This window comes from Lissotriton vulgaris, chromosome 8, assembly GCF_964263255.1.
Source record: "Lissotriton vulgaris chromosome 8, aLisVul1.2, whole genome shotgun sequence".
NCBI classification, from domain to species: domain Eukaryota; kingdom Metazoa; phylum Chordata; class Amphibia; order Caudata; family Salamandridae; genus Lissotriton; species Lissotriton vulgaris.
Window position 1 is genome coordinate 1,145,018,773 of NC_141696.1, and position 24,387 is coordinate 1,145,043,159.

Consider the following 24,387-nt stretch of genomic DNA (forward strand, 5'->3'; position numbering starts at 1 on the left):
GTGCTGAATATTGTTTGCAATGGATACAGTCTTCGGTCTACCAGCCCGCCTCCTGCAATTCCACCGGTCAGCTCGCAGTTTGAACTGCGCGAGCTCCAGGCGTAGGCAGATACCCTGTTAAGGGAAAGGGCGATAGAAGACGTACCTCCGTCTCAAAGGCGAAGAGGTCTGTACTCAAGGTTCTTTCTGGTTCACAAGAAGGATAAGAACGAGTTCAGGCCCATTCTGGATTTGCGACAGCAAACAAGTGGATTCACAGAGAGAAATATTGCATGCTGTCGTTGCATCAGATTTATCCTCAGCTGCAACAGGGAGACTGGCAATGTGCTATAGACCTACAGGATGCTTTCTTCCATGTGCCCATTGCACACAAACACAGGAAGTTCCAGCGCCAATCATTATCAGTACACAGTACTGCCATTAGGGCTGAAGTCTGCGCCCAGGACATTCTCGAAGTGCATGGCGGTGGTAGCTGCACACCTGAGGAAGAACAAAGTGTTCGTCTACCCGTACCTGGACGATTGGTTGATCAAGGCCTCCTTATTCGCGGAAGCTCAAGCACACTTCCGGAAGGCGTGCGTTCTCTTAACCAAGCTGGGGTTGCACATCAACATGTCCAAGTCTGTCTCGACTCCGGTCCAGTGCATATAGTACTTGGGAACCTCCATCAATATGCTGTCAGCAAGCATGTCTCCTTTGGAGGAGAGACGATTATCACTCCTTCGGAAGGCTCAGGCTCTTATGACCGCTCCATCTACAACAGTGAGGACGGTGTCTTCTCCACTGGGGTCGATGGCCTCTCGTATCTTCCTCACGCTACACGCACGGCTGCACATGAGACCATTGCAGGAGTGCTTGGTGTATCCGTGGGATCAGAGGAAAGGGTCTTGGGATGACAAGATACGACTGCCTCTCTGCATGCTCTTCAGTCTCTGAAGTGGTGGTGTTCAGCGGAGAATATCATCAGAGGTGTTCCCTGCCACAAGGACATTCCCACGCAGACTATCGTGACGGATGCGTCTCTCCACGGCTGGGGGGTGCACTCCGGAGACTTACAGATACAAGGAACGTGGTCCCCGACGGAGTCCACGTATCGCATCAATTTCCTGGAACTCAGAGCTGTTCACTTGGCAATGAAGGCCTTTCATCCGTCCTTCCAGACCAACTCTCTGCTTGTACAGACAGACAATACGACTATGATGTATTACCTCAACAAGCAGGGGGGCTCGAGATCACGCACTCTCTCAGGAGGCGCAGGTGATCTAGCGTTGGCTTCTGGCCAGAGGACTGACGATAACGGCTACCCTTCTACCAGGTGTGCAGAATGTTCAGGCGATCGCACTGAGCAGACTGATTCAGGAAAACCACGAGTGGGTCATAAACGACAAAGTACTAGGAGAAGTCTTCGCAAGGTGGGGGACTCCAGACGTAGATCTGTTCGCCACTGCCGAAAACAGCAAATGCCGAGACTTCGCCTCCAGGTAATAACAGCAGGGGATGCTGGGGAATGCGCTATGGATCAACTGGGTGAACAGCTTTCTGTTCGCTTTTCCACCCATTCTCCTGATTCCGGCGGTGCTCATCAAGCTGGATCACTCCAGGGCGCGGATGATCCTGATCGCCCCGGAATGGCCCAGGCAGTGGTGGTTCACGGACCTGCTTCACCGGTCTCTCCTTCCTCACATACGGCTGCCGTGCCGGCCGGACCTTCTTACGAAGTTCGGGGGCAGATGGTGCACCCCAACCTCTCGTCTTTGAGTTTGGCGGCATGGCTCCTGAGATAGTGCAATATGGTCATTTCAATCTACCAGAAGATTGTATGGACATATTGAAGGAGGCTAAGCGACCTTCCACTAGGACTTCCTATGCTTACAAGTGGAAGAGATTCTGCATCTGGTGCAAGTCCAAGAACTATGATCCAACGACATGTAAGGAATATGTCATCCTTCCGTATCTTCTACATTTGGCGCAGTCTGGCCTTAATTTCCATTCCATTAAGGTTCATCTCGCTGCGCTGACTGCCTACAGGAAAGGCCCTTCACAGACTTCCTTCTTCCAGATCCCTGTGATCAAGGATTTTTTGGAAGGCTTGAAGAAAGTGTTCCCTCCTATCCGGTTTCCTTCGCCTTCATGGGAATTGAATGTGGTGCTGTCCAGATTGATGAAGGAGCCTTTTGAACCTATTCATAAGACTTCGTTGCAGCACCTGACCTGGAAGGCGGCATTCCTCGTGGCCATCACATCGGCCCGTAGGGCGAGTGAAATTCAGGCGTTGTGTTGCCAAGAACCTTATACTGTATTTCAAGCTGCTAAGGTGGTTATGCGTACTCACCCTAAATTTCTTCCAAAGGTTATCTCTGATTTCCATGTTAACCAGACCATAACTTTACCTATATTTTTAGGTCTCGCGACCTATCAATGCGCGCAAGCGCATTGAGCGGAGCGAGAATTCATGTCCTCAAAATCCTCGTCAAACCAAGGGCTTTTTGCTGCGGTTTTCATTAAGTTCACGTGAATCACGTGACCAAACAAGCACGCGCATTCACGGCCGCACAGCACATCAAAGGGCTTCGCCCAGCGTGCCCTCTGCGGCTTCTCCTCCCCTAACACGCTTCTCCTCCCCTAATTAATCATGGCTGGCCGGCCGGTACTTTCAGCGGCCGCTCTGCATTATCTACTCTACTTAATTATCCCAGTCTCATCCGCTGTCCTTCCCCCGCACTTCATCTTGTACTCACCTTCCGCCACCCCTCCCACCCTTTTCCGTCGCCACCATTTCTTCCACTTCATTCATTTCCAGCTTTTTCCCCCGTATAATTTCGGTCAGCCGCTCTGCATTATCCCAGGCAATGTGCATTAAGGTAATGTCTTCATTCTCCCCCCCCCCCGTGCTACTCTAAGAAGTTACGTCAGCGATGTAAATGAGCACGAGATATTGCTATTGTTTCGAGTCATGCGAGATGCAAAACCGATTACTGTTTGCCATGCCGTGCACGGGCTCAGCCCCTCCCATGCACAAGGCAACCAGCAGCAGCCGGAGTCTCTCCCTACTTTGATTTTCTTTCCCTTCCGCTGTCTTTCTTTCCCTTCTCCTTCCTTCCTTCCTTCCTTCCGTTCTTTCTTTCTTTCTTTCTTTCTTTCTTTCTTTCTTTCTTTCTTTCTTTCTTTCTTTCTTTCTTTCTTTCTTTCTTTCTTTCTTTCTTTCTTTCTTTCTTTCTTTCTTTCTTTCTTTCTCTGACTCTCCCTCTCTCTATTTTTATACTGTCATGCCCCGTCTCATCTTCTTTCCACAATTAGAGGAATTAAGTTGCTATGGCAGCACTTACGTTTCCTCCCACGCTTTGCCACTTTCTGACCTACTGTTCATTCCTTCAGAGCAGTGGCCAATGGCTGTCTGCCCTGGAGAGCTGGGTACAGGCAGCGCAGACGATAATACACATCTGCGCAGCATTTCATGCATACGTGATCTTTAATCTGTGGGCGGAGCGAACAGTCATACAGAAGTTTGTTAGCTCAAAGCAGGCATAAACAGCCCCTGCAACAAGCACTGGCGTTGCCAATAGGTCTCGCAGTAGGAAAGTTGGAGCTATTGGTTTTGTAAATGACAAAGCCCTTTATGTTTTTAAAATGAAAACAAAAATAAAAGGCATTGTTATTTGCAATTGTAATAGCTCCAACTTTCCTACTGCGAGACCTATTGGCAACGCCAGTGCTTGTTTTCAGAATCCTTCATCTCCAGTGGAAAGGTCTCTGCATTCCCTGGATGTTAGGAGGGTGTTGAAATTTTATCTGGATAAAACCAAAGATATTTGTAGGTCAGACCAATTGTTTATCAATTATGGATCAGTCCGGACCGGTCTTGCTACCTCAAAACAGTCCATCTCTAGGTGGATTGTGTCCTGTATACAATTGTTACCAAAAGGCTAATAAGACCTTAGGGGGTAAACCTAAGGCTCATTCCACCAGGGGCAAAGCTGCCACGACTGCTTTGCTGTGTAATGTTCCAATTGCAGAAATCTGCAAGGTGGCCACTTGGAAGTCTGTCCATACCTTTGCTAAGCATTACTGTCTGGACACTGATGCCAGGACAGACGCTCAGGTTGGGCAGCCTTCGCTGCGAAATCTGTTCGCACAGTAGTGGTGTTATTTCTTTTCTCTCCACCGCCGCTTTGGTGTGGGGATGGGCTTGCCATTCTATTCACTAGATTATGACTATACACAGAGATCCCCTACTACAGAAGTAGTAGTTTCTGTCCTGTAACTCCAGTTCTGTAGTAGGGGTATCTGTTATAGTCATAAGCGCCCGCCCTCCTCCCCGGTGGAGAAAGATATTCATGTAAGGAATGCTACAGGTCTGGCGTGTTACGCCTTCAAAAAGAACTGAAAGTAAAAGGGACCTGCTGTGCATTCTGGGATACTGAGAGTTCTGGAAGGTTCTCTTAAAGGCACAGTATCCTGTTCTGAGCCACATAATGGCAGCCTATGGGGCTTGTCTGTCCACCACTTTATCATTTCAGAGGCTTCTGCTGGTAGGGGAAGGATTTTCTCTGTGGAAAACACTGGACAGGCTGTGCTGTTTGTGGGTTTTTGGTGGAATTTCTAGTTGAAGTACTGGACAGTGTAGCCTGTGGATAAGCTGCATTATCTGTCTTTAAATTCTCTCTTAAGTGTCTGTGCAGGTCTGCAATGTTTGACGATTTAAGAGATTATTTTTGATTGCTCCGGGGTCCACGCACATGGGCGGGACTATTCACTATGACTATAACAGAGATACCCCTACTACAGAACTGGAGTTACAGGACAGAAACTACTCCTTCTTTACCAAGTGTTTAGCAATGGTAGCCACTCACATAATGAAATGGCAGGCTGATTAAGAGCGCAAGCAGACGTGAATTCCTAACCCACATCAGTTGTGGGCAAAGCTTTCCACAGTCCGTAAAGTGTACAGGCATTCCAGTAGCTTCTCCCTCTTTTTCAGCCACACTGTCCACTACTAGTTTGCACAATGATGTGCGTTCTGTGAATGATGACCTCATGCATTGCTATTGGGTCTCACACCAGACTACTGGAGCCAATGGTCGTAAGTGGAGTATCGTTTGGAAGGTCTAATGTTGGTAAGGACCAGCACTTATCACTCTCTGCAGTGGTGGAACAGCAGCAATCTGTTTGCACGCCCTGCTCCTCAAGTGACCATTGCCACCATCTCTAGTCTGCTGGGAAGTACACCTCAAAGACATGACAGCCCCGGGTCTGTTGCTACCTCATGGATGTGGTCTCCACATCATCCACTTGGAACTGTCAGCTATTCATCCAGCTCTCGAGGCCTTTTTTCAACAGATGCAAGGCAAGGTAGTCCCTTTGCACACGAACAGCATGACCGCATGGTCTATCCACAAAAATGAGGCACTCACTCCCTTCAGCTCTTGGCCCTAACGCCGCAAATCTGCCGTTGATCATTCACCACCAAGTTCATCTTCTGGGAGAGTATCTTCTGGAAGTGGACAATGATTTTGCAGACCTGTTCCTTTGCTTCCAAAGGTAGGAGACCCCTAACATAGACCGTATTATCACACAAGAAAATGCTACATTTCTAGACTTTGCTGTCAGGTGTACAAACCCACTGTTTACGAGCAATGCTTATAGATAAATTGGTCATGGATATTTGCGTATGCTTTTCATCCTGTCCCAATGATTCCTTGCGCCGTCAGGAAGTACAGCCAAAGATCCCTCGCTCTCATCCTATTGGCTACAACTTGAGCCAGACAGCCATGGCTCAGGATCTTTATGAAATTGTCCATTGCACCATAACAAGCTAGACCTTCTCTTACAAAACCACTGCAAAGTCAGATACTCAGACCCCATTAGACCTACTTAGCCCGCCTTCCCTTGAACCAGTGCATTCATGCCCTTTGCAGTTTCTGTTCTGGAAGGTTGCCTCCTGCTAGCTAGAACATCTGTCGGGCATATAAGTAAACTATAGGCACTCAAATTACAGGAACCTTTTTTCCAGGTCCATCATGACAGAGCAGTAGTTGGAACTAATCCAAAATTCTTAACCTAGTCGTCTCTGAATTCCATCTTACTTGTTCCTTAGAGATCTTGTTTTTTTCCAGTTAGTTACTTGGTAGCAGAAAGGGCACTATACAGACTGTTGGACTTGGCCCTTTCTGCAGGGTCATCCCTGAATCTTTTACCTTCACCCTCCTCTTTTCTGAAACATTTTTTTTATTGTCTTTTAGGACTCTTTACACAATGCCATTGCTAAAGTGCTTGTGTTCTCTCCTTTAAACATGGTAGAATTGGCTTAAACCAGGTTGGCACATTTAATTTACTTGTAAGTCCTTAGTAAAGTAGTACTACACGTACTCAGGACCTGTAAATTAAATGCTATGAATGGACCTACAGCACTGATACCTATATACCTTCAAAATGATTACCTGCCACCCACACCATTCCAAGTCACCAGTGCTCCCAGAGTATTTACCAAATGTCTAGCAGTAGTAGCCTCTCATCTCTGAAGGCAATGTATACATGTCTTACCCTAACTAGACGACTGGCTCATCAAAACCAACACTGGTTGGAGGAGAAGTGTGGCTCACTGGTTAGAAGCGGCAGACCCTGAAGCAGAATTCTTCCCGGGACCAGGGTTCAATTCCCGACGCGGCAGGGTCTTAGGTCAATGTCCGCGGAATCGATAATTCTCGCCTAGGTGCCTAAGCCAACCATGGGTCCCACTCTGCAACTCTGGGCAATAGCTTGCTTAATCTCCACAACGGCCCCAGCAGCGCCGGGGATGCCTGGCTTCACCTTGGGGGTGCCCTCTCACAGGGAAAGCCAGGACGGGTTCCCCAGTGGTATACAGGGCCAGGACACCACGTAACGAGGTAACAGTGCGCTTTACAAGTATACATACATTACACACACATTACATTACATTACATTCTGCAGCACACTCAGACAACAATACTTCATCAGTTGGGCTTCACCATCAATGCACAGAAGTCTTACCTGTGAGCCGTACAGATGCAGCCTATCTAGGAGCTACTATCAACACTCCAAAAGCTCTAACCTCTCCTAATGCAGCCAGAATTCACATGATTCAGTCTTTGATACTACAGTTTCAGCCTAATAAAACATTACCAGCCAGGAATTGTTGGGAAAGATGGCAACTTGACTCCACATCAACTACCTAGAACTTCTGGCAGTGTTTCTAGCACTCAAAGCTTTTCAGACTCCCCTTATAAGCAAAGCTGTCCTAGACCGCACAGACAACATGACAGCAATGTACCATGTACAAAAACAAGGAGAGACACACACTCTAAAACTGTCACGCCTCTCACTGAACATTTGCCACTGGGCATATCATCACATCTATCTCCTAGCATAACATCTTGCAGGAGTAAATAATCAAAGTTCCGACCTGAGCAGACAGAGGCAGCAAGTTCTTCCTTTCTTCCAACACTGGCTGGCGATTTCTACAAATAGATCTGTTTGTCACAATAGACAACGCAAAATATCCAAACTTCGCATCCAGTTTTCCATACCCTCTATCCAAGGGCAATGCCCTATTGATGACGAGATCGCCGACGGCAGCGTCGACGAGGACAGTGTCGACGGTAACTATCGTCTACGACGATAATATGGTAGACCGCGACGGGGATGTCGTCGACGAGGGAAAAAAAACCCAGAAAAGAGGTTGTCATCCTGGAAAAGGACAATAACGCTAGAGGTTACATCTCCAAGCAAGGTGTCTCCATTAGTCCCTTCTCACCTTCTGGAAGAGGAGGAATCAGAGGATGAGGATAAAGGTGGTCCCTTTGGATATACGAGTAGTCCTTCGCAGTTAAAGGTAAAATACCAGGAGGAAGATTCAGAGGAAGAATATGGGGAATTTCGGGATCCTCCCCAATGACAGCAACAATGTCGCATCTTATTCACTGAAAGACCTCCAGAGCATGTTGGAGGATTATAAAAGAAGGTATCTGACGCCTCAAACCTCTCAGGAAATCCCGGAGGTTACACTTCGGCCTCGATCAGTACCGGGTACACCAGTGCGAAGAAGGGAGATCTTGCTGGAACCCATTCCTAGGTCTCCACCACCAAGATCTCAACATGACCCAGATACCTCGGCTGATGACTATGAGGATGGAGAGATTGCAGAACCTAGTAGAGAATGGGATTACTATCTCATTCCTTCACCTTCAACTCCTACACCAAAACCAGTAGATTCTCCACCAGAGGACATTGGTGGTTTTCATAACCTGATGGAAAGAGCCACTAAAAGATTTTAGGAGGATGGATAAGACGGAATGTTTTCTATATGACTTTTACGGAACCCTATTGAAGATCTGTTTGGTCCTTACCTATTGTAAGTCATATTTGGGTAGAAGGCCTGAAGGTTATGGAGACACCAGCTACAGTGACTCCAGTTCTCGCCAGACTGGACAAGAAGTATAAAGCGCCTGCAGATGCTCCAGCGTGTCTTTTGGGCCATCCCAAACCGGATTCAGTGATTACGCAGGCAGCGCAACAGAAATCAAGGAATCCGTCCGCTCCAATTACAACACCACCAGACAGATAGGGTAGGAGGCTGGACAACGCAGGAAAGATGTTTTCCTTAATGTCTGCTCTGCTGGTAAAAGCTGCTAATGCCCTCGTTATTCTAGGAAGATACGACAGGGAAATGTGGTGCGACCTGGCGCCGTATATTAACCAGGTGCCAGATCCAGAGACACAAGAAGCCAGAAAAATTCTTCTGGAGGGTGAAAGGACTTCGGCGGAAGTCATAGACTGCGATATGGATATAGCGACCACGGCGTTTAGGTCTCTAGGAGGAGCAGCAGTTCTGCGCAGACAAGCATGGCTAAGAGCGACGGCTTTTAGGCCTGAAGTTCAGAATAAGATCTTAGACCTCCCCTTCAATGGAGATGATTTATTCGGGAAAAATATTGATGACACTCTACAAAGTATCAAGAAAGATACGGATACTGCGAAAGCATTGGGAACTCTGCAGTACAGAAAGGTTCCTTTTCGATGCTCTAGAGGTAGAGGGCAATCATCTTATAGAGGAGGATATCAGCAAGGGAGATATTCCTCTTACTCCGCCTCATCTCAGCCATACCGCCAGCAGTACACTCAGCCACAGTCGGGAGGTTATACGAAATCAACTCCAAGATGCAGAGGTCGTCGGGGGAAGGACAACCGCCGATGACGATGACAACCTTCATCTTCCCGCTGCATCAACATTCCTAGGATCAAGTGCTCCCCTGGGTGGAAAGATTGCTCATTATTTTCAGAATTGGCGAAAAATAACAACGGACCAATGTGTCTTCAACATTACTCGTTTCGGCCACACCCTAGAATTTCTACAGATGCTTCCTTGTACACCACCCATGCATCAAAAAGTCAATCATCTGCATCAACTTCAGGAGATTCGGACAATCCACCGAAAGGGAGCAAAAGAACCGGTACCGAATTCCCAAAGGAACAAGGGGTTTTACTCCCGATTTTTTTCTGATCAAGAAAAACATACTCCAATGGCGTTCTATTCTGGATCTCAGATCCCTAAACACCTATCGCAAAAAAGCAATCTTTCAGGATGGTGCTCTTCAGAATATCCTTTTGCTATTGAACCCAGGAGATCATATGACCACTTTGGACTTACAGGATGCGTATTTTCATTTACCTATTCATCCCGCGCACAGACAGTACCTTCGGTTCTTGGTAGCCGGAAGACGACATCAATTCAAGGTACTGCCATTCAACCTAAAGACAGCACCACGAGTGTTCATAATATGCCTGGCTCCAGTGGCGGCTGTGTTAAGGAAGCAAAAACATCAAATATTTCCTTACCTCGACGACTGGTTAGTCAAAGCTCCATCGGAAGCACAAGCCAGGGTGTCAACAAAGGCCTGCATAGATTTGTTTGCCAAACTGGGTTTGACTCTACACAAAGGAAAATCAAACTTTCATCCAACAAAACTGATCACATTTCTGGGAGCAATACTAGATACGGACAGCAACAAGGCGTTTCCCTCCGAAGAAAGGCAACTGAGGATCGTATCTCTCTTTCAAGACTTTCTAAAAAGAAAGTATCTTTCAGTGCGCAAGTACAAGTCATTGCTGGGCATGATGTAATCTTGCATTCCCCTTGTGCCTCACTGCAGATTAAGGATGCACCCGTTGCAAGAACAGATCGATCTTCAATGGCATCAAGCGGAGGGATCCTTCGAAGACACAGTCCAAGTCACGCCAGTCATGGTTCAAGCAGCGACCTGGTGGACACAAAAAGAAAATGTCTCTCAGTGTCTGTCATTTCTTTCAAGACCAGCTCCATTGGTGGTAACTACCGATGCGTCCCTGGAAGGATGGGGAGCTTTCCTTCAGGACCTTCAAGTCATCGGTCGGTGGAAGGTGCACGAGCAGAGCAGCAATTACACATAAATCTGCTAGAACTCAGGGCGAGCCGCCTCTCATTGCAAGCTTTCCTGCCGAGAATAAATGGCTCGCCGGTGTTGATAAGAACGGGAAACACTGCGGCGATGCACTACTTAAACAAACAGGGAGGAACAAGATCACTCTCCCTGTCTCAAGAGGCCCACACAATATGGGAACTATGGCAGGGTATATCCTTGACAGCAGAGCATCTCCCGGGAGATCAGAACGTCAAGGCGGATACTCTCAGCAGGCTCAAATCGTCCTGCCACGAATGGGAGCTGGACCAGGGGATCCTGGACAACATTTTTCAAAGGTGGGGAACGCCAACAGTAGACCTTTTCGCCACAGGAAATGCCGGTTCTTCGCAAGCTGGCTTCCCCAGAGGGGATCTTGGGGGAATGCGTTATCGATGGCATGGTCCGGCGTCTTGCTTACGTTTTTCCTCCAATTTCTCTCCTGCCCCGTGTGCTTGTGAAGATCAGGAAAGAACCGTGCAGGGTAATCCTGATAGTCCCGTGGTGACCCAGACAACACTGGTTCACGGAATTCCTGCTGGTGTCGGAGGACCGTCCAGTTTGTCTCCAACCAATTCCATCACTTCTGACTATGTCCCAGGGGTAAGTGCTCCATCCGGACTCGAAATCCTTGCGATTAGCGGCCTTTCTCCTGAACACTGTGAATTTAAACATCTGAAAATCTTGGACGAATGTAAAAGAATCCTGTCCAAGGCTAGAGCGGATAGTACCAACAAAACCTACGAGATGAAGTGGAAGAGGTTTTGTCTATGGTGTCAGAGACATAACATTCACCCTCTAACTGCTGCAGCTCATCAGATTATCCCATACATCTTACTTTTAGCCAAGTCAGGATTTGCTCACGCTTCGATTAAGGTGCATGTGGCTGCATTATCCCGCTACAGGAAGTCTTCCTCAGGCCCGTCCTTATGGTCATCAAGGATCATCAAACAATTTATGAAGGGACTATTCAGAGTCTTTCCTCCAATAAAGCCTCCACCACCGCTCTGGAATCGCAACGTAGTGCTGTCACAATTGATGAATCGGCCTTTTGAGCCTATACACAGGGCGGACCTTAAGTTCCTGTCTTGGAAGGTGGCTCTGCTCATCGCACTAACTTCAGCGAGAAGAGTAGGAGAACTGCAAGCTCTCACAATTCAAGAGCCTTTCCTACAATTTCAGGAAGACAGAATGATTCTTACTACTAATCCAAAATTCATTCCTAAGGTACCATCTGACTCATCTGAATGAGCCATTGGTGTTAAAGCGTTTCTTTCCTCAACCAACAACAGCGGCGGAAAGAGTGTTACACTCAATAGACGTTCAAAGATGTCTCAAGTTCTATTTAAAAGAAACTAAGAACTTTCGGAAATCTTCACAGCTCTTCGTCGCTTTCAGCGCGCCCAGGAAAGGTTTCCCTTTATCAAAAAGGGGGATTGCCAGATGGATTTCCAGATGGATTTCCAGTGTCATCAAGCTGCTGGAAAGCCTCTAAATGCACAAGTTTATGCCCATTCCACGAGAGCAGTGGCCACTTCCACTTCATTGTTTGTAGGAGTGCCAATCCAGGATATCTGCAGGGCAGCGACCTGGGCATCTACACACACCTTCACCAGGCACTACTGCTTGGAAGCAGCCGCAGAATCGGATGCGGCGGTGGGAGAGGCGGCACTGCGAAACATCATCCAGTAACGGTGAGCCTTCTTTCCATCCCTCCATCCTTTTTTCTCTTGTTTTACAAAGTCACATGTCTTGTATTTTCCTATACTTGATTTTCATGCTGTATTTGAGGATGAAATGTATGAGATTAAGGTGCTTTGTAATATCACTGCTCCCTATTCTGATTCAGGCATGTGAATCTATGAAAGTTCCAATACTGGAGTAAGGAAACAAGTTACTGTAGTTCTCCAGTATTGGAAGCTTTCATAGATTCACATGCACCCACTCTCCTCCCCTGAGAGGCTCACCTTGGATTTAGCACAAAAGTGTTTTGTATGCACAAGTGCGCGAAAAACTGAGGGGCAGAAGGTTCTCTAAGGAGTGTTCTAGAGGGCGAGGAGTTCGGATTGGTTCAGGGAAACGTTTGGGTCTATTTTACATAACAAAGGCTATGGGTTGCAAAAGGGAAATGGGCCTAGACCTCTTTTCAGTTTGCTATACTGCTAAGCATTGCTTTTTTCATATACCGGAGACTCCCGTCTCGACGACGGGGAATGATTCAGGCATGTGAATCTATGAAAGCTTCCAATACTGGAGAACTTCAGTTACAGGTAAGTAACTTGTTTTCTTATTGTGAGCCAGCCAATGTACCAGAAGTGGTGGTTAGTGCAGAACCATCTAATGTGAATCATTCTACCCTCTGCCAGCTGTATCCATGGCGATTACCAATGCTGCTTTGCTAGGGAGTTAAAATGAGCGACAAAGGGATTGAGATATCTGGTTCCTGTGGAGCAGGGGGTATCATGTCAGTTGACTCGATTTATGGGCAATTCAAATGGCTCTCAAAGATTTCCTACCACAACCAACCATACAACCAGCATTTGTATTCCACCAAATAAGGGAGCCTCCACTTTCATTATCTAATGATGCTCAGGTTGTGAAATTGCTCACGATGTCTAGATGTCCATGAGTCATATGATGGGTACACACAAAATGAGGGCAGACAAGCAGAAAAGGTGTAATGTTGCAGTTAACAAGTGGTGTCTATCCAGAGGTAGCTCGGTTCATGTTCACCCCCTGAGGTAATTCTCCGTTAGAACTGTTTGCCACTTGAGGAAATGCATAGTGCTCGCTTTTCTTTGCTCTCCAGCAGTGGGAGGCCCTCAAAAATGTGTTCAGTCTAAGGTAGGATTTCGATCTGTATCATGCATTCCTTGTCATTTCCATGATTCCTTGTGCCCGTTAGAAGACTGGACTGGGTAAGGACGGTTTGGTGTTTGAAACTGCTCCACCTCACTGGGTGCCACCCATCCCTTTTCTTCTGTGGGGCAACTTCCTTTTATAGTGGGGAAGTGAGGTGTGCCACCCAACTCCTCTGTGCGTTCACCATCATGCTTAAAAGTTGAGTGGGGAAATATTAGTCCCTTCGGTTAACTCTGGAGGTTGTGGATATCATCTTACTAAATTAGTTTATTCTGAATGCTGGCCCTGCCTTCTGACATGGTGTGCTGAAGATAAAGTAGATTATCTTATGGCACGTTTTTTTTTTGATGTTTTGCGTTTTGTACTTTCTTTAGCCCAGCAAGGCTTGACTCTGGGCACAGTGAAAGGTTTCTGTTACACTTCTGTTATTTTCTTTGTTCTCCAGCTCAGCCACCTGTTGTGATGCGGTGTTTCAAGGGACTGAAACATGTTCACTTCTTATCCCTGGTGGGATCTGAATTAGTTTCCCCCATTTTTGATGGGGAATTCCTGTTGAGCCATGTACACCTGCTTTCTTCAGCTTCTTCCTTTCATGATGGTCTTCTATATTTCCATCACTTTGATTTGGCGAGTGGCTGGCCTGCAGCACCTTACAGTACATAATCCCTTGGCCTCGTTCTTCCTGGACAAAATGGTGCTTTAGATTTAATCATCCCTTCTGCCTAATATAGTTTCCCAATATCATGTCAGTATTTTGATCACTTAGCTGACATTTTTTCCACCTCTGTATGGTACAAAGGAGGAGGCAGTACATCACTTAGACCCATATCCAGTTCTGAACTTTTTTCATTGACAGAACTGGGAAATATGGGTTCATTACCAACTTGTTTTTGGTTTTCCAGGACAATAGAAGGGCAAAATAGTACACAAGAAACAGATCTTTCAAGATTGCCCTCTGCATTAAGTTTGGTATATGCCCCAGCCAAGCATGAGCTACCTGATAGCATCAGGGTGCATTCCACCAGGTTAAAGGCTGCTTCTTTGGTTTTGCCGTGGAGCGTTCCCACTTTAAACAACATATCTGCTGTCCGTACTTTCTCTGGTCATCTCTGCCTAATTTTCCCAGTCTGTAATATTTTTGGTATGATTTTGGTGTTGGTGTATTGATTTATAGGATGAGGCTCTGCGGGTAGAAGTATCCATCAGTAGAACAAGTTATCTTAAATTCAATGACTATCTCTTTGATGGATACTTTGCCCACCTATCTCCTACTTGGGCAGAAGGTCAAAGTCCCCATGGGCAGAAGGTCATCAGAATTTGGTGCAACCCAAATTATTAGATTTTTTTCTGGTGCATGAAATAGATTGTATTGCAATGACCATTTCCCCTGCAAGACCACATGTGCAAGGTCTCGAAAAACTTCTTACACAGACCAATCTTGAGGTCAGTGATACTACAGAAAGAAGGCAAAATGTTCTGCGCCACACAGTCTGCCCCAGCACACCTCTAAGCAGTTGCCAAGTTGATTCAGGTGGTACTGGCGCTAGTAGTCTTCCAGGGATCCTTGAATTTAAGTCCTTGACCTCACTGTGCTTCCGTAGAAGGAAAGCAGCAAACTAAAGGGCATTGGCAGGAGTGCAACTCACCAGATACTACAGGAACTATTGTGAAAGATTGATGAGCTACTCCCATTTCTTCCCATTGACAATCAAGGGAAAGTGAAGCAGGTCGTGGTGGAGGGTAGGTTGTTCAACCAACAGTTGCTAGGCATAGCAGACACTGGATTTCAACATATGTCAATAAAATAACATGTCCTCCATTGCCAGGGATAGTTGAGAAAGCTGAATTATATGTAAGCAATGGTTCCACATATGTCTTTAAATGACAAATACCTTTTCAGCAAGAAAATAGACAAAGCTCTCAATCAATTAGTGGATTTATATAGCACGACTAAGCACGCAAAAGGGTATCTAGGCACACTCTAGACAGCCACGGTAAAGAGACACAAGTCCAAGGAAATAAATCGGTCAGTTTCATTTTGAGGTCCATCCACAGAGGTTTTTGCCTCTGTATTTTCAAATACATTATTTGTTTTCAGTGCCTTAGGTTTGCCAACTCCCCAGACTGATCAGCAAAGCTTCAGGCCACTGTTTTACCTGACTACAGCAGGGTCCAAGAACCACGTTTATTTCCCCTAACTGGCATGGTCCTGGCTGCTGTAACCGAGCAAGGTGTTTTTATCACAAAGGTTCAAGGCAATAGTGGCTGCTGAGCAACTACTATATTTGTCCCTTTATAAAAAAAAGTAAAGCCAATTGGGACCTTAACTGGCGTTAACTATAACTGTGATTTCACCTCAAGCAAGATCTAATTAACCAAATCCCTTGCTACCATTGTCTTGGACCACAATAATCTGAAGGAGCACCGAACTGCACTATTAAATATCTTAGGTGGGTCCCTTATTGTAAGGAGTAGTGTGTTTTGGTTTCATGTACCTTAACCATTTTACCTGCCTGGTAACTCCATAAATGGAGCTTCCATCCCCTGATTTATCCAATTTTGCACTCAACCAATGAAACTGCCGCTTATAATAGCAAAGTGACTAGAATGTATTATTTCTGTCTAGTAATTTTGCCCCTTTGATTTGGACTTTAAAGACTGTTTGTAAATCCATAATACAAAAACCAAAAATACCTAATGTTCCGCCAAGTGCAGTCCTATTGTAAACAATCTGTTTTAGGACCAGTGTTGTTAACAATGCTACTTACTGTACCTGACAGTATCTGAGTTTCTCACTCCTGCCACCTCCTAAAGCGATCATTGATTGCCCTAATTTGCTAGCCCTAGTAGTATTGGTGGACCTGGTGCATAACTGGTATTTGACAACCCCCAAAGAACTTTTGGTCCAGTACGCCATTGGCTATGCCATTAGAAGACTGACATTTAGTGGTTTCCCCAACATGTGCTTTACCAGGGAGCTTTAATATTACATCTTACATTGACGCATTAGTTTGCTGATTGTCCGGTCCCACTGTCTGAATATCTTGCTACCCATAGTTTTAAAATTGAGAGTGAATACATTGTCTAACACTTCTATATTAAATGATTTGTTACATCTGCGTCCGATCATAAATTATCTAATTTTAAGGTGCTCTTTATAGTAAAGTTTAAATAGCATTTAGAAATGGAGTTCTGCTTGTAAATTACCTTAAAGTGTGTTGACTTTTTAATCATTGAAAAAAGTCAACCGGTTTTAATTTCTTTGCTAATCCTTACATATTGGTAAATGTTGAGAAATGTTACTGGCTGCATTTTTTATTTTTTTGCTAAGCCGAGATGATGATCTATTTAATGTTTTACTTGCATTAGGCAACAGAGGAAGAAGTCAAGCAGACTATCATGATAACTGGGAAACACGTAGTGGATATTCTGAAAGAGACCGCTATGACAGTCGAGAGCAAACCAGGGATGCATCATTTGATCGAAGACATGGCGAGAGGGATCGGCGAGACAACAGAGAACGAGGTATAATTACATGTATTGTAATTACATTACAATACATTTTTGTTAGGGCTGTCTAATGTTTGATTGTAAAATATTTTTCTAATGCTCTTGATCTACCTTGCCTAAAGTACAAACTCTAGACTCAATTGTTTGATCTTATGAGTTCTGAAGACGATCTGCCGAACAACTCATTTCTGCTTTACGGATAACACCATTAAGATGTCACTACATCATATGATGCGTTGGCATTTGCTCTAATACTTTGACTGCTCAGAAGCCTAACGGTTTGGAAGCCTTCCCACACCATTTATACTCTCCTTCTAGTCATTCTTCCTTCTCTCCCTTTATATTAAAGCTCTGATTTTACTGCTGAATTTTTTGTTGTTGTTGTAGATAGCTCGACTGACTGCTCTGAAGTATTAGGAGCCTCTTAGAAAGAGAAAGGGTGGGGGTTTGGTTTAGCTCTGGTTTAAGGCTGAAGTATTGAACAAAAAGAAAGCACTTTGAGGTCTAAAACTTGTGCTTGTGTATTCATGTTCACTTACAATCTGACACAGGACTCTGGTGCTAATTGCCAGTTAGCACCAGAACAAGGAAGTGATAGTAGCAGACTCCTGCTTGCCTTTCTCTCTGGGCATTGATGATGCTGATGACCAGCAATTAAAGAAAAAAACACAAGAGGTCAAGATCACTGTCTTCAAAACTTTTCTACTTATCTTTAAGCTCATCATATTATTATCTCCTGATGTTTCCAGTGTGTGATTTGCTCACTTATTCTGGTTCTGCTATCCAGTTCTTCATTTGAGTAGTGTCCTGTTGCATTATCTTTAAAGTATGCGGCGTTACCAGTACTGTCTATATTCCATGATTCCTTAAACCATTATGTTATTTCCACTATCTGGTGATTTTTCTGTTTTTTTTTATATTTCTGTGGAGCTTCATTCAGGTTTGTGTTGCATATTTTAGTGTTGATATGCCTGACCTGAATGAGAAGCATGTGCCCCAAAACGTGTATTTTATTTAATTGATCACTAGCAATAACTTATCTATCCATTCTTTCAATGAGGCCTCTCAGATTGAAGGTACCAACATTTATCCACCCTATTTTGCACTAACAAAATTTAATTCCTTGTATTTTTATGAAGGATTCCGAAATTTTTATGAGGAATGATGTACTTGTATTTGTTATTGCTTGTGTCTCCTAGAAAGTCTAAGGCGTGCCCAGAATAGAACTCATTTAAGATGCAACTCTCCTGAGTGACATACTGAATCATTTTGTTGATTCTATACCAAGTGCTTCCTTTGTAACTGCCCTAGAATTAAAGTATTGACAATGAATGGTATAAGAACCCATTTTCAATTGCATTTAAAATAGGGTAAATATACTGCTTCATCTTAGTTTGCACTGGAATTGAGCTGTAGTAATAATGATACTCTCTGACTACTTTCAACAGATCAAAGAACAACTTCGCCAGTTCGGCATCAAGGAAGAAATGATGACCTTGAGCGTGATGAACGGCGTGAGGAGCGTAGAGTAGACAGACCTGATGACAGGCGAGATGAGAGAACAAGAGAACGAGAACGAGAGAAAGAACGTGAGCGAGAAAGGGAAAAGGAGCGTGAATCTGAGCGGGAGAGGGCCCGTGAACGCGACCGAGAAAGGGATAAAGAACGAGACCGTGAAAGAGACCGTGAAAGAGAGCGAGAGCGGGAAAGGGAACGAGAAAGGGAGGAGCGTGAGCGAGAGAAGGAGCGGGAAAAGGAGCGTGAGCGAGAGAAGGAGCGGGAGAAAGAACGTGAAAGAGAAAAAGAGCGAGAGCGTGAGAAAGAGCGGGAAAAAGAGAGGGAGCGGGAGCGGGAAAAGGAGCGGGAAAGAGAGCGTGAGCGTGAAAGAGAGAAAGAGCGAGAGAGAGAGAAGGAGCGGGAAAAAGTAAGAGAGAGGGAAAAGGAAAGAGAACGTCAAAGAGAATGGGATGAGAGAGAAAAGACTAAAGAAGATCGCAGAGAGAAGAGGGAGGATATACGTGAAGAAAGAAATCCTAAGGATGTCCACGATGAGCGTAAATCTAAGTAAGAGCAATATTTATTCTTGCTGAATGTATATTATGAATGTGTTAATCAGATGCCACCTACTTAGAGGCTTTTCATTATGTTAATGAGAGTTTGTCAAAATGCATATTTTATCAGTCTAGAGTAGGATGAAGGTCTCTTTTCTTTTCCCCCTTTTTTTGGAGAAATTGTTTGGTGTTCATTAATTTTCTAAAATGTTCCTTTAGGTAGCTTATGTCCACTTTGGGGAGATCCTTGATGTTTGGCATGTGGTAACATTTGAGCAACTTAGTTGAGCAGCAGTTATAATAGTAACCATCAGTAAGGACTACTATTACAGTAATTACACCACGGCTTCTGCCAAGAGGACTGGTACAAGCCAAATAATGCAGAATCATTTAGCTTGTCTGGCCACCTGTTTGAATGCTTTCTACATCGCCTGTTTGAGGTAAAACCTCAGATGTCCAGTTTCCATTAAAAAAATAATCTCTAACCCAGTGACAAAGGTCTCACCCAAGAATAGTTTATCTTGTTTTTCAGTGTGCCAAAATGTCTCATTAGTTCAGGCGACTGGCCTATCTGGGAAAGAGCAGGTTTCCATTAACTGGAATTATTTACTACACAGTTTAGGGATTTAAGACCCAGCTCTCAGTTTTTGAATTTAGGAATATGAACAATTAAGTTAGTACACATTATAACATCCTCTATGAGATAACAAACATCAGAGGACTGAATCTCTAAAACTGTTTTTGCTGGAAATGTTTTTTGGTGGTGTGGGTCACACTGCAAGAACAGCACTTGCAGGAGTTAGAGGCCCAATATTCTGAGACCCATCCCCACCGTTAAAACCCGTTTCAGAGGAGTCGTCATGTGAAGACCAACATGGGTGCTGATGTGCTATATGAACAAAGGACAACCTGCAGAAACATTGCCTTCTGGTATATCCCTCTCATGGTGTCTCAAATTGGCACTTTCCAGGCATTCCATCTGAAAGAAACATGTTAGTGACTGGTTCCTTACCATGGAATTACCTCCAGACGTCAGACTGGATCCGGAAAGTTTGCGTCAGCAGTACCCCTGCGCGTCGTCGTGCGGCTCCGCGTACATCGCTGGCTTCGTAGTTGCCGAGATGACGTTGCTGAAGCTGCTTAGACACGCTGATGTCTTCTCTTTCTTTTTCCGCACCTGCAAGAGCAGATCCGGAGAGAGCGGTACCCCCAGTCAATTTTTGACTTGAGTTTTTTTGGGACTTTTGTCTCTGTTTTTTCTCAGTTTTTGAGTCTTTGACTCCTGGTGTATAGGGATGCCCGGTTTTAAGTGCCCGCATGATGTCGGTGACGGACCCGCACCGTGAGTGCCTCTACTGCCTTGGGCGCGACCACGACTCCCGAGTCGTGCTCCGAATACCGGGCCATGGCTCCGTAAACTTTGCGAGAACAGTCCCGAAAGTTGCTAGAGGCCCGGGAGTCGGCTCTGCGCCGTTAAAGGTCCCGGTCCTGTGGGAGGTCGATGGTCCGGTCACGGAGCCTCTACCACCATCGTTCGACAAAGCCTTCGCACTCAGTCAGGTCAGGCGAAGCACAAGAGGTTGAAGAAGTGTTGTCGCTCTTCGGCATCCCCTAGCCTGTCGCGTGACATGGCTGAGGGTGCGAGTGGTGCCACCCCGTGGCTCCGGCAGAGCCTGCGCTGTTGCCGATGGCCTACCCGCCCTTCCCGGGGCCGTCGACGACTCTGGCCCAGCTACAGGACTTTGTCAGACATGGCCTGCCTTTTTGGCCCATCGGCCCCCACCGGCACGCCTTCGGTCCCCAAGGGTCTGACTGGGGGTCCTCCCTACTCTTCGTTGCTGGCTCCGGCCCGATGTCATCGACTCCGGTCTCGACGTCGCGGGACCCCCATGGATCTTTGCATGGCTCATAGGCGATATCCGTTGGCCTCATATGACCTCCACCGACATCGACTTCTACGGCAACGCCACCGGCATCGGCCGGCCCCCTGGACAACGCCTTCCCCGCCTTCCACCCCAACGTGGAGACGGTGCCAGTCCGGTGTTAATCAACTCCGATTCCGACGCAGATGGTGAATTTCTATCCCTTTCTCCATCCACCTTCCTCTTTTCCGCCTGCCCGGCAGGTTGGGGAGGACAGGGAGGACTGGGAGGGTTCTCGCAGCCCAATGCGAGTTAGACCCGGACTGGGAAGAGGATTTGGAGGACGCAGGTGAGCTGGATTTTACTCCAGATCTGGCGCACTGGCTCCTTCTACCGTGGCCACGGAGGAGGGTGGTACATATTCTGTGGTGTTGCGTAAGGCAGCCGAGGCTCTCCACCTCGAGCTCCCTACAGTGGCCTTCAAAACTAACCTCCTGACAGAAGTGCTTCGGCCGGCGTCTTCCTCTACGGAGCCACTGTTGCCATTCAACAATGCACTTTAGGACTTCCTTTTGGGCACCTGGTCCAGAACCAACACAAGGGCTTCTGTGGATAGGAACGTAGCCCGACGGCATCGCCCGGCCCCAGGCGACCCCATTTTCCTCTCCCAAAACCCTACCCCTGGGAGCTTGGTTGTCCAAGCTTCTGCGTCCCAAGTGCATTCCCTTCGCACCACCGGACAGGGAATCCAATAAACTGGTGTAGTTTGGGAAGTACATTTTCACTTCTGCCAGTTCAGGGCTGCAGTCTGTGAGCACTGCATGCCTCTTGGGTAGTTATTCCCACTCTGTGTGGGATACGGTTGTGCAGATGCTGCCTCAATGTCCGGAGGAGGCCTGGACGGTGCTCTCACAAACTATTGCTGTGGGGAGAGAAGTAGCCAAGTTCACAATTCGTTGTGGCCTTGATACCATCGACTCGCTGGGCAGAGCGATTTCCACGACAGTGGCGCTACCTTGCCACGCCTGGCTGAGGACAACTGAATTTTCCAGGGATGTCAAGAACACTCTGATCCCCTCTGATGGCAGCCGCCTTTTTGGCAACAAGGCAGATACTGCGTTGGAGCGTTTTAAGGTCTTGCTGGCTATGGCTAAGTCCAGAGGCCTTTCGGCACGCACTGCTTCCGCTTTTCGCTCCTTTCGTGGCTAAGGAAGGGGCGCCTAAACATGTTCGTTTCAGAGCCACAGGCCTGTGCAGCAACAGTCTCAGCGCAGCCGCGGACGTTGGACCCGCAGAGATGGGTTACGGGGCCTGCGGGCGGGTCAGTCCACCGCCTCCCCTGCCGCCACTGCCTCCAAACCTTCCTAGTCCGGTGTTTCAGGCCCACCAAATGCCAGTGGGTGGCAGGATTCGCCATCCGCTTCCCCACTTGTGCAACATCACTTTGGACAGGTGGGTTTTACAGTTAGTCCGAAGGGGCTACTCCCTCCCCTTCGAGACTACCCCTCTAGCCATGCAACCTCAATACCACTGCATGTCGAGGATCACTTGGCACTTCTCCAGCAGGAAGTTGCAGCACTCTTGGCCAAAGGGGCCATCAAGCGCATTCCGACGCCAGAAGTAGGTTGTGGTTGTTACTCCCACTACTTCCTGGTTCCAAAGACGGACTAGGGCCTGCCTCCTATCTGAGACCTTCGGAACGTCAATCGCTTCCTCCGGAAGGAGAAGTTCAAGATGCTCACACTTGCTCAGATCTGGTCTCCCCTAGACCCGCAAGACTGGATGGTAGGGTTAGACTTGGAGGACGCTTACATTCATATTCCCGTCCTGCCGGCCCACAGGTGTTTCCTGCGGTTCACGGTAGACAGTGAGCACTTTCAGTTCACCATGCTCCCTTTTGGCCTTACCCGCGCCCGTCGGGTGTTTACGAAAGTGATGGCGGCGGTCGCAGCTCATTCGCGCATATTGGGGGTTTCAGTCTTCCCCTATCTCGACGACTCGCTGTTGAAGGCTGGCTTGCCCCAGGCAGTCACCTCCCACCTCCAGACTATGGCCTACCTCCTGCATTTGCTGGAGTTCTCCATCAACGTGCCAAAGTCACAACTGATCCCCTCTCAGAAGCTCCTCTTCATCGAAGCGGTTCTAGACGTGGCGCAGTTTCGCGTCTATCCTCATGAGCAGCGATTCCAGGACATTCGGGCTATGATTCCGATCTTTCAACACTTGTCCTGGGTTTCGGTCAGGATGACCTTGACGCTGCTGGGCCTCATGGCCTCCGGCATCCTGCTGACCAATCATGCCAGATGGTCTATGCGGACTCTGTAGTCGGACTTGAAGTTCCAGTGGGCACAGCATCAGGGGAACCTGTCCGACTACGTCCAGATCTCGGAGGGCACTGCACAACAATTGCAGTGGTGGCTCACAAACCAGCATTGGGTCAGCGGCAGATCCTTCTCCCTTCCCCAACCAGAGCACACAGGGGGAACGGATGCATCCCTCCTGGGATGGGGCGGCCACATGGGAGAGGCGGAGATCAGAGGTCTCTGGTCTCCGACGGAGTCCAGGCTCCATATCATCTTTCTGGAGCTCCGGGCGATCAGACTTGCACTGAAGGCTTTCCTTCCCTCTGTCAAGGGGAGTATTGTGCTGGTGTTCACAGACAACACCACCGCCATGTGGTATTGCAACAAGCAGGACGGGGTGGGGTCGTGGACCCTATGTCAGGAGGCTCTGCGTCTTTGGACATGGTGGCACAAGGTCTCTTTTAACAGTGGGGAGAGCCTTGGTTAGATCTATTCGCCCCTGAAGAGAATGCGCAATGTAATCAGTTCTGCGCGTTGGAATTTCCAAGGCGGCACTCGCTTGGCGATGCTTTTCGTCACCAGTGGAGTTGCAGTCTGTTATACGCCTTTCCGCCTATACCACTTCTACCCAGTGCTAAAGAACAGGTGCGACCAGGTCCAAGTCGTTCTTGTGGTCCCGGACTGGGCTCGAAGAGTTTTGTATCCCGAGCTACTCAGTATGAGTGTGAATCCCACGATCCCGTCTGCCTCTTCGGGAGGATCTTCTGTCGCAGCAGCAGGGGACGATCCTCCACTCGAACCTGTCCAGCCTCCACCTACATGCGTGGAGATTGAGCGGCGATAGCAGATTCCATTTGACTTGCCTCCTGAAGTCTGGATCTCATTCCGGCAGCTAGGCGTCCCTCCACTAAATCAATATACGCCTGCAGGTGGCACACATTTGTGGCATGGTGCACAGCAAAGTCTGTAGATCCCCTTTCTGCCCCTCTTTCAGAAGTTCTTTTGTTCCTTCTTTCTCTGGCCCAGCAGGGCTCTGCTCTGGGCACTAATAAGGGCTACCGTTCTGCGATTTCAGCCTTTCTCAGGCTTCCTGGTCAGCCCTCTCTTTTCATGTCCCCTGTTAATAGATTTCTTAATGGCATTACTTCCCTTTTTCCTCCTATTCTGTTTGTAATGCCGCAGTGGGACTTGAATCAGGTTCTTAGGTATCTGATGTGTGCTCCTTGTTAGCCGCTTCACAACTTTCCTCTTCTTTTATTGACTTCGAAGACTGCTTTCCTTGTTGCTGTCACCTCCGCTAGGCGTGTGTGTGAGCTCCAGGCTCTTTCCTTTAAGCCTCCTTTTCTGT

At 47.1% G+C, this 24,387-nt stretch overlaps 1 protein-coding gene across 3 annotated transcripts in view; it reads left to right on the forward strand.

Annotated features, from left to right (window-relative positions):
- The window catches only part of ZC3H13 (zinc finger CCCH-type containing 13), a 519,948-nt gene that overhangs the window by 236,009 nt on the left and 259,552 nt on the right, over window positions 1-24,387 (forward strand). For all 3 annotated transcript variants that reach the window (XM_086935008.1, XM_086935009.1, XM_086935010.1), the window contains exons 12-13: window positions 16,683-16,838; window positions 18,272-18,887. In XM_086935008.1, coding sequence (XP_086791134.1) covers window positions 16,683-16,838; window positions 18,272-18,887 — 772 coding nt within the window. The remainder of the gene's footprint in view (window positions 1-16,682; window positions 16,839-18,271; window positions 18,888-24,387) is intronic.